The sequence below is a fragment of the Diospyros lotus genome, chromosome 8, assembly GCF_014633365.1.
Source record: "Diospyros lotus cultivar Yz01 chromosome 8, ASM1463336v1, whole genome shotgun sequence".
NCBI lineage: Eukaryota > Viridiplantae > Streptophyta > Magnoliopsida > Ericales > Ebenaceae > Diospyros > Diospyros lotus.
Genome location: NC_068345.1, coordinates 35,920,845 through 35,931,925, shown reverse-complemented (window position 1 = coordinate 35,931,925; position 11,081 = coordinate 35,920,845). Strand labels below are relative to the sequence as shown.

At 31.7% G+C, this 11,081-nt stretch overlaps 1 protein-coding gene across 1 annotated transcript; it reads right to left on the bottom strand.

Annotated features, from left to right (window-relative positions):
- Window positions 1-8,331: 8,331 nt before the first annotated feature.
- LOC127807259 (patatin-like protein 7) lies at window positions 8,332-10,462 on the bottom strand. Its single transcript, XM_052344956.1, has 2 exons — window positions 9,190-10,462; window positions 8,332-9,077 (listed from the first exon to the last, which is right to left on the bottom strand). Exons 1-2 carry the CDS (start codon window positions 10,135-10,137, stop codon window positions 8,733-8,735), a joined length of 1,293 nt encoding a protein of 430 aa, XP_052200916.1. The 5' UTR covers window positions 10,138-10,462; the 3' UTR covers window positions 8,332-8,732.
- Between the last annotated feature and the right edge of the window lie 619 nt (window positions 10,463-11,081).

The following is an 11,081-nucleotide window of genomic DNA, read 5'->3' as shown; positions in this document are numbered from 1 at the left end:
TTTATCTAGCGGATAAATATTATAGGAAATAATTACTTAATGGTTTAAAAGATATTTCTCAGATAAATAGGACCACCTAATGATAATTATATTAAAGATAATCATAATAAATATAATTAATCTAATAGATAATTACATGAATGACTTATTTTTTCCCCTTAAGGAATGATTTGACGTTGTTATATATGTTTTTCAAATATACCTTAGTAGAATATGCGACATTCGAATTATGATTTAATGTTGGTACTGTAGGGTACGGGTAGATATGAAGGAACCCAGAAGGGCCCGAACCCGACCCAGTTACAGCGACGAGCTCTTAATGAGCGTACTCATGGTTGGATCTTCCATCCTTATCATTGTCCTACGACCCGATCATTTAGCATCCAATCGGAGGGCCCATGAAAATAAATGAAAAGGTGGCGGTGACCCTGCACTTACCCCCTTCTATTATAAAGCATTCGGCCCAGTTGACCATATATCTAATTATAATAGCTACCAAGATTAATTAGGTTAGGCCAAAAATGATTTTGTATCCCAAAGAGATCGATTCATCAATATAACTCTGGCTCCAGCGGTCTGGATGGCGCCAGCTATATATTATTATACATAAGATGAGGATATATATTATAGATATTACGTGCACGCACGGATCTGCTGTTTTATTCGCTTATGTCGAATGAATTATGTTTCGATTCGCATGCATGCATGCAAAGATATCGAATCAGCCAGCAGTACTACTGGATAAATGTCGATATATTATATATATATATATATGTACGGACAAAGAAACGAAGGAAAGGAGAGAGAAAGAAAGAAAAGCGTGTGGACGGATGCAGAAATTAATTAATGAAGGCGTACGTTAGGTGAAGATAGAAGAGAGAAGAAGAAGGGAAGAAATAATTGGCATCAGAGTATGTGTCTCCCCACCACCACGCACGGCTGTCGGACCACCGTTTCAACCACCGCCCGCCCATCAGACTCTGGGAACTATGGGATATTTTTTACGGATTCTTGGTTTGGGCTTTACGCCCGCTTTGGACGACACCGAGATGGGCGGTAGATAATTAAAGGTTCAATTCGATTCGACTAATCAGTGTTTAATTAATTAATTATGGGCTCCATCCATCGCCTTTCGCCTTGTCTGATGGTATGATTGAAGGGAATAAATAAATAACAATCTATCTTCGAAGCAAAGCTTTTCCATTTATTCCTTCTCTCTTTGTTTATTATTACTATTACTACTTCATTGTTTAAAATTACAAAGAGATTAGAACGACGGCGACCAACATATATATATATATATATATATGTGTGTGTGTGTAATATTAAAATAATAATGTATATAGCTAGCACCGTGACAACGCAGCTTCCTGCAATGGACATGGACAAGACTACTGTGGCAACACGTGTGTGCATGGTAGTCAAATTAACTACAGCCACAGGCTTATTTGAAGAAATAAAATAAAAATTCAGCCACAGAGAGAGAGGAGGCAGAGATGTATTATTAATGGAGTTTATTTTGAGGGGGGGGGGGGGGGGGGGGGTCGGTTTTCAACCACCCCTAGAGACAGAGTCCCACTGTACATTCTTTTTAATTAAAATAGTAGGAAAGGACAAACCATGCAAATTAGCAATTATATATATATATATAATACTAATTTGTTTGTACAACTTTTCTACTACTAAAATGAGATGATGATGAACTCCATCGTTTAGTGGAATTAATAAAAAAAAGTATAATGCAATTATATTGTTTATAATATTTTAATTAAATTTAAGTAAGTTGAAATAATTAAAATAATAAAAAATTTTAAAAAAATGGATGATTATAAACCTATATTTATCTGTTATGAAGTCCTAAAACTCTTTACTAAAGGAATTTCACGTTCCGAGAGTTCATTGTCATTGAGTACAGAACCAATCAATGATAGACAACGACATATCAGATGGTAGCAATTAATTTTGATACGAAGTGAGAAAATGAAATAGGAGAAGAAGAATTAATATGGTAGAAATGAAAAGGTGACAAATAAAAGATTTGATGGATTTGTCAATTTTAAATTTGTTGATTTGTCCTTTTCTTCTCTCTTTTTTTTTATGTGCATGTGCACATGAGAACTTGTCAATTTCAAACTAATTAGTCGTCGATCGATTTTAGTGATTGGAATTTATTGTCGAAAGCTTTTAGCTGTCAATATTTTTTTTTATCTTTTTTTTAATTTAATTAATAATAGAGAAAGTGTAAAAAAAAAAAAAACTAAATCACGTTAATTAGTAGAAGCATCTCTAAACGTCACAAAAGATGCACATTTTTACACTAATAAAAACTAATTTAGTTGGTTTTAATTTTGGGACGAAAATTCAATCCATGATGACTCAGCCCACACAAATAATACCGTTAATTAATTATGAAAAGAAACATGCATGGCTGTCTGATTGGCAGCATGTCTTGTGGGATTACTTACTCTTGTCCTTTGCAAACAAGATATATAATTTAGGAAGAGTGAAAATATATTGTATTTTGAGAATTTATATGTTGTCCTGCGCGATTGCTTGCACATTAAGGCTTGAAAAAAACGTGCAAGTGGGGGGGAAGGATTAGGTTTCGAGATATTTGAACACGTGGACAGATCACTATCAAGTTAATTATTAGCAAAAGGGAATGACCTAAATTAACCGTCTCTCCAAAATGCAGCATGGTTACAAGTTGGTTAAAATGTGTAATATAAGATTATATTAAAATAAAATTAAAATATTTTTTAAATTAAGATATGAAAGGATTAAAATAGGATTATGAAATATTTTAATTTTTTTATCAAATTATTATTAAATTTTTTTCAATGCATTAGAAGACATATGTGTTATTTTTTCTTATTTGTAAGATGTAAGATAAATCTTTATATATATAAAAGTATGATAGTTTGTAAAATAATTTTTCCCCTCAAAACTTGCATTAATTACTAAAAATAACAGGAATTAAATACTTGTGTTTTCTAATAAATTAAAGATAGTAATTAAATTAAAAAAATTAAGCATGAGTTTCGAATACTGTTTATAATATTTATTTATAACTTAATTTTAAACTCAATTAATCTTCTCATCAATTAATTAAAAATAAGTATTATTTTTTATCAATATTATTAATTAAAAATATTTATAATATTATTTTTGATTAATTCTTCAATCAATCAAAAATAAATATTATTTCTAAAGAATATAAATAAACAATTTAAACTATTAATTAAGTCATAGAAAATTATTCATTTGTATAAAAAAAAATAATTTTCATTTAGTACTTATTATTCCAAAGTAATTGGAGATCTCCTATAAAGTATTTTGAAACTTTTCATTATCAATTAAATAAATATTATTAATAGAAAATTTGAATAGACAATTTAAATTATTAATTAAGTCATGTATAGATATATAATTTCTCAATAAATTAAAAATAAATATTTTTTATAAATATTATTAATAAAATATTTATAATATTATTTTTGATTAATTTCTCAATTATTAAAAAATAAATATTAATATATAAATTTTTCAATGTTAATTAAGATTTAACATATCACATTTGTAAGATTATGCAAGAAAATTAATAAATAATGAAAGAAAAATAAGTTAAAATTCATATTTTTAAAGTTTTGTTATCACTGTAAAAATTAAATTTTCAAATAAAAAATTTCAAATGAATTTTTAATTAACATTGAAAAATCCATGTATACTCACATTTAGAAGTTTTAATTTATATTTATATTTATAATTTATAAATAAATATATAATATAATAAATAATTTTATTTTAATAATTAATTAATCACTACCTTAATTTAATGCAAGACTAATACATGACTGTTTCAATACTAATTAAGATTTAAGATATTAAATTTTTAAGATTAATATATAAATTTTTTAATATTAATTAAAATTTAAATTTTAAATTTATTGTGATTTTACACCTCTCATGCATCGCACATGTAAACACTAGTTTATTTAAATGGGAAAAAAATAAATTTATTTGAATAATTATAAATAAGAAGTCCCTTTATTTTTTTTCTAATAATTGTCAAATAAATTTAACAAATAAAATAAAAAATATTTTTATCCAAAATATTTTTTATATCTCACTTTTTATAACCTGTATATTAGTCAACAAACATTACCTTAGTAACAAAAGTGGTTGACTCTTTGGCTTTTTTATTTTAATTTGATTAATTTTACAAATTCATATAATTTGCTCCATCTATAAATAAGTCCCCGTCAACCCTTTCATGTCATTTTCTCTATTATCATTATTGTTTTACTTGAAATTGTTTATCGTGTGAGATTATTTAAACATTAGCAAATTAAATCATGATGCCTTTAAATCTCACAATTTTTTTATTTTTGAATTGGGTAATGATATTCATGTCCACTAAAGATGAACAACAATGATACACTACAATAAATTTTGAATTAAGAGGCATTTAAAAATGTCTTAATAGATAGTTTATTAAGGCATTTTAGCTATAAATGCACTAATAATAATGACACATATAATTGTGCCCCAAAAAGGTATTGAAACACTTACAAATATCTTAAAAATAACTATAAATTTAAGTTTGTTACGACACTTAAAAATGTCTAAAAAATCATTATAAATTTATTCTTTACATCCCTTTCAAGGTTTTCTCTTAACTCCAACTTACCCCTTCCCTCAACTCGAACCTTTCATTCTTCTTACAGGCACATAACCACCTAATCAACACATCATCTTGTTAATATATGTGTTTATATTAATTTTATAGTATACCTAAGTTTCATTAGAATTATTCTATTAGGTCACGTAAGATTTGTCTATTAGGATACTTCATCAAAGTGTCTCGTTATAATTATTTTAATGGAGTATTTCAAAAATTTTGCCCTATTAGATTTGTCTATTAAGACACTTCATTGTTGTGCCTTATTAGAATTATTTTATTGAGATATTTTTTTAAATTGTGCCTTAAAATGGTATTTCATAGAGCACGTAAATTTGTTTATTAAGGCTGTTGCCCAAAAAAATACCTAAAAGAGGGTGAATTAGGTTTTTAAAAATTAATTAATAATTTTTAACAATTTTAAAAACTCTAAAATTTATAATTTTAATATGTGGTGATTGCAGTAAAATTAATATCAATAAAATCATACAATTACAAGGAATAAGAGAAATTTATAGAGGTTTGCTCTAAAGAACCTTTTCATTTTTCTCAAAACTTAGTTTGAGGTTCCACTGGGAAGAATCAACACTAGCTTTTAATTGGAGTTAGAACCAATATACAATCTCTTACTTAAGTAAGAACCAGTAGCAAATATAATCCCCTCACACAATAAGTGAGTAAAGTAATTCTCTCACACAACAAGTGAGTAAAAATAACAAATTTACAACCATAGACAATTACAAACAAGCCACCAACGGTTGAAAATTCTATCAGCCAGTTTGCTTCCAGCACTTCGAATCTTCTCACTCTTGTTTGAATGCTCTATTAAGTTTGTTCTTGAGCTTCCATACTTACCCTATATATATACATCTTCCAAATATACTAGCCATTAAAAAAAATATTAATATGAAGTTTAAAATTTAAAAAATGTTTAGGCTTTCTCAAACAATAAAAAAATATGTTTCATTTTTAATTCAAAATAAATTTACTTTTTAAATAAGAAATCAAGATTTGAAATTTCAAATATAAACTTTTGAGATATAAATGATTAAAACAAGAAAACATATTTAAAAACAATTCTCTTTTAGTTTAAAATAAATTTACTTTTTGTATGAGTAAGAGAAAATATGTTTAAAAATAATTCTCTTTTAATTCAATATTTGAAAATTCAAATATAAACTTTTGGGATATAAATGATTCAAACAAGAAAACATGTTTAAAAGCAATTCTCCTTTAATTCAAAATAAATTTACTTTATACATGAGTAAGAAATGCATTTATCAAGATATGAAAATTTAAACATAAACTTTTAAGACATAAATGATAAATTCAATCAACCTTTAATTCAAAATAAATTAATTATTTGTACCAACTTTTAATTCAAAATAAATTTACATTTTGTATTAATAAAAAATAAATTTATTTCATAATTTTTTTTTGTTATTATCAAAATCATATTTACTTACCCTTGAGTTTAACAAGGGCACTTAATTTTTGTACCTAATTAGAGTTATTGTATTGGGACATATATTTAAATTGTGCCTTAAAATGATATTTTAGAAGGCACTTTTTAACAAATACTCTAAAAAAGATGCCTCAACAAATTATTTTTGTTATAATGATACAACAACTTATGTGAATGGGTTTGTCTGGAAAAAATAAAAGAGTGTAACAGATTTTATTTTTTATATTTATTAAATAGATATATAATGTTAATTAAACACTTCAACACGAGCTACTACATCACCATTATTTATCTCTATTGAAGACGAATAACATTACTCGAATTGAGGTATTCTACCACTAAATCGCTCTGTTTACGCACATGTATTTACTCAACTAATTTATAATCAAGGCAACTCTATGTTTAATGCATTGAGATGGATGACATTCAAAGGAAATGCGACTGAATTTAAATTTCATTAAGGACGAAAACAGAAAAGGCATATGGTGACCACATGATCTAATGTAACGAACAAGATATCTTTATTATAAAGTTGAACGTACGTACGGGGACTATGTATAAATCATGCGATGGTCGCACAAGATTCACTATGATTTTATTCCCTCACGCGAGTTCATTTGGCGGGTGGGTCAATTTAAATGATGGTGATCGAAGCAATAACCTAATTTTAGGACCATGGGGACAATGTTACAGCGGGAGAGGGACCAACCAATATTTGACACATCTTTTATGCCAGTGACATGTCACGCGATGTGCTGCATTTTCACTTATTTGGTGCCATTGATTTGTTCGCCCCTAAGCCCATTTAATTGTATAGTCAAGAGGGCACACTATCAACTTACGAGTCTTATTGAATTATGAGTTATCTTATCGAGGGAACCTATGTTTGAGATTATAATCATTATTTTTTGGGTTAAATTTTATTCAGTAGATCTATATAAGATAAGACAATGTATATCAATTTATAAGAAATTAGTCGAGTGAGCGAAATCTAAAACTTTTGCGTCATCTCCCAAAAAGAAATAAAATAAAAAAAAGAATAATCGTAAATTCTCCGAAATGAGTTTTTAGATGTGTGAAGTGAGAATATTGATAACAAAGAGATGTCACTATTAATATTTTTATTGAGAACTAAAAGATTTCTTTGGATTTGTTGAGAGTCTACCTTAGATATTGAGAAATTATCTAGAGTTGGAGAAGGATTTTTTAGTTTCCTTATGTACAATAATAATAATTAATGAAGCACCTTATTATATTTTAGAAATTTCACGAATGACTTATGAAATTTGCCAAAATTGTACCAATGGTAGTTTTAAAAATGACGTAGACTCCCGCTCGTGTTGTATAAATGTGAATCAGATATTCCGTGTCATTAATAAACTACTCATTTTTCTAAAATTTACAAAATATCTCAATCTTAATTATTTATTATAAAAAGCAAAATAATAATAAAAAAAATTGGAGGTTGTTGCTAATAGCATTGTCGACCACTTGTGAAAAATTCTGAGTTTGTTTGAAAGCACGAATTTAGAGATTAATCTCTAGAGTTTATTCAAACTATGATGTTTTGGGTTCAAATTATCTTAAATGTTCAACCTCGTGTTTTTTTCAGCTTCAGGTCTATTATTGTTGTTTGAACAACTTAACAATCTATTGTTTTGGTTCAATGAAAGACAAAGAAAAAGAAGAGATTTTCATTTTCATTAGATCTACTATCATTCTCTTTGACTCTCAATTCTTATCTCATTATTAATGTCTCAATTATATTATCGACATCAATCTAATCTCAAATCCAAATTGATCGAAGCCCTAAGCCGATATATATCATCCCTTCATTATCGATTAAATCAAAAACTTAGATGGTTTTTAATTGAAAAAAAAAAAAGATAAAGAGATGAGAGGAGTTAAAAAGAGAAAGAAAAAAAAAAAAGAGAGATAATGAGACAGTAAAGTATAAGACTAGTGACCGACTATTGGCGGCAATTATCAAATGATCTACATTTTCATAGATGAAGTGAGATTATGAGAAAAAAAAATAGAAATAATAATTTAATTATAGGGTTAAAATAGTCAATTAAAAAAGTATTCTTATACTTAAAAAAGGAAGTTGTTCTCATTTTGTGTAGCAGCCCCTAAATTTGCCTTGAATTTTGGACTATTTGAAAAAGGAGGGGGGTTATAATGAATGATGGATCTGGGCCAGCCCTCCCCAGATCCATCGCTGGATCTGCCTCTATAGTATGTAAAACTTGCCATAACATAAAAGAATTACTTATACATAGGAAAAAGCTTTCATCAAACACAAATTTCTTCCTTTACTTTATAAATTTACACGAAAACACTCAACTCCAGTCTTCACAATATCTACTGCTACTACTACTGCTCTGCTTTGGATAGCATTAACGTAGAGCCGTGAAATTTCATGTACACGCCCAAAACTGTCATTATACAATAAAACTATACGCCATCACCTTAAGCCCTCTCGATCGGATGGATATCTTTAGATTCTCTTCCCGACCGCCGGAAAATGCATTCGGCTTCAGCGCTCCCTTTCGATCTCTTCTTCCCCATAGTCGGCAGGCAGCTCTAATTGGAAGAGAGCGTCGACAGGGAGGTGGCCGACGATGTCCTCGGCGACGACGCCGATCCCTGTTTCAACACCACCGTCGGCAGTATCCTTGTTTTTCTGATCTCTTGCTCTTTGATTACTTCTCCGGCCACCGACTCCAGCTTCTCCAGATGACTGCTCTGTCCTAACCTCTTCCCCTGGAATAACACTGATTCCACGCTCTTCTGTCCCAGCATCTCCTCTGCTGCTCTCAACTGATCATCCTTCTTTCCATGGATTTTGCCGGTCGCGCTGTTTGCCTGAATTCGCACGTAATTGCTGGACCGACACTCGCCGAACGCCATGGAAACCGCTTGATCAACCTGCGCACATTATTTTTTCAGATTAATGACTTAATTACCCGTTCAAATGTTCAATCCTTGAGAATGATCAAAAGGCACTTGATATTGCTGCAGAATTTTAAATTTGACTTACCGTATCGGAAGCTCCTTCTCCGGCGATCTTTATCAACGCTCTCGTTCGGAATGTCGTCTGACTTCCGGGGCCAGAGTCCGATTCTCCGTTGCCGAGGGACACCACCAAGAGATCCTCCACGCCATTGCAGAATGGGAACTCTTGCTTGTTGTTCAGCACGTGCGTGATGGCCGCAGCCGTCGGATTGCTCATCACGATCCCTCCGCCTATGGCCGCGATTTTAGTTTGCCCGTCCACCGATCTCAATTCCACTGATGGATCCGCCAACGTGGCCGCGCAGACGTCCTTCATCTTGAAATCGTAGCCGTCGATTTCCATAGCGTCCGCTCGCGAGAACACGAACGGGGCTCGAGTGGTGAGATCGTAGCACGGAATCAGAACCGGCTTCAACGTGTCCTTCAATGTGCACTCCCCGAAAATCTTGCGGAACAACTTCTCCGCCTTCGCCGGCCGGAACACCCGCCGGAGCAGTCCGGTGGGACCCGACTGCATAATTCTTCCCCGGTTGTCGGTGAGAAACTTGAGAGCTTCGGAGGCGGTGAAAATGGGGGCGCCGTCCTTCCCGCGGGTAAAAAGCAGAGCGGCTAGGACGCCGCCGACGCCGGTACCGGCGGCAAGGTCGAAGTATTCAGCAATGCAGGCGTTGGGGTTTCCGGATTTCTTGCGAAGGGATGCCTCCAAGTGGACGAGGGACTTGGCGGCGAGTAAGCCGTCGGTTGCGCCGGCTCCGTCGATGGAGAGGATCCTGACTTTTCCGGCGAGGTGTTTGGTGGAGGCATCTAAGTGGGATGGAAGCTTAGGATCGTCAAATCCACCGAAGAGGAACTTAGTTTCAAGAATGGAGAAGATCTCATGGGTGAGAAGCTTGTTGATGTCCATGTTTGAGACAGAAGCAGAGTCCAAATCCAGCATAGAATTGGAAACAGGAACAGGAGCAGAGGATGCCATAGAATTGCTATGTTCACAGACAGGGGAAGTAGAGTGGAGTATTTGATTGAATGGAATTAGCTCTGAGCTCTGTAATTAATTAGGGAGGGAGGGAGAGGGAAAATGGAACGTGGGATGGGAAAGAGGAGCGAGGTGGAAGGAACTTATATAGAAATCGAGCAGAGAGAGCAGTGAGGGAGATGGGAATGGAGGTGGTGGAAATGAGGGTATGTTATAATAATAATATTATTATGTGCCGGCAGGACACCATATTATCCTGGGAAGCTTCCTTCCTTCCTTCGTCCCCGTAATCGCTAATCGCTGCTTGGCCCAGAGTCCCATTTCTCGTCTCTCCTTAATTCTTCACAAGTATTTGGATATTTGACCCGGGTGGGGTGGGTTTACTCTAAGGTATAGGTCCGAGTCGTCCGACTTCCTTGTGGTCTATTTCTTATTATTTTATTCAAATATTCATCTTAAAAACTTGGCCGAAGTCTAATTGCGGTTGAACTTGGTAAAATTGGAGTTTAGTTTAGCTTTATTAAACAAAATACATAATATAATAATAATAATAATTACTACTTACTTATATAAGATTTAAAACATTTAAAAATAAAAATAACCCACACAGAACATGATGCAGTGATAAAATACCTGAAATTTCACATGAAATATCAGGATTCGAATCAGTGCATAGACTTACTAAAAGATTTAAGTTCTACGTGGATTGATTTGAATATCCAATTTTAGATATATATAGACTTTGTCCATATTCGAATTCACCTAAAAAGTATATTAATTAATTTGTTATTATATTCTAATAATAATATATTTAAAGCAGACTAGGGTAAAAAAAAGGCTGACTTTTACAGTTGAACGGATTGGTCCCCTCCAGACTCCAGTTACTTTCACATTGATATCCATATGAAATGAAATTAGGTTACATTAATATAACCCGTGACAAC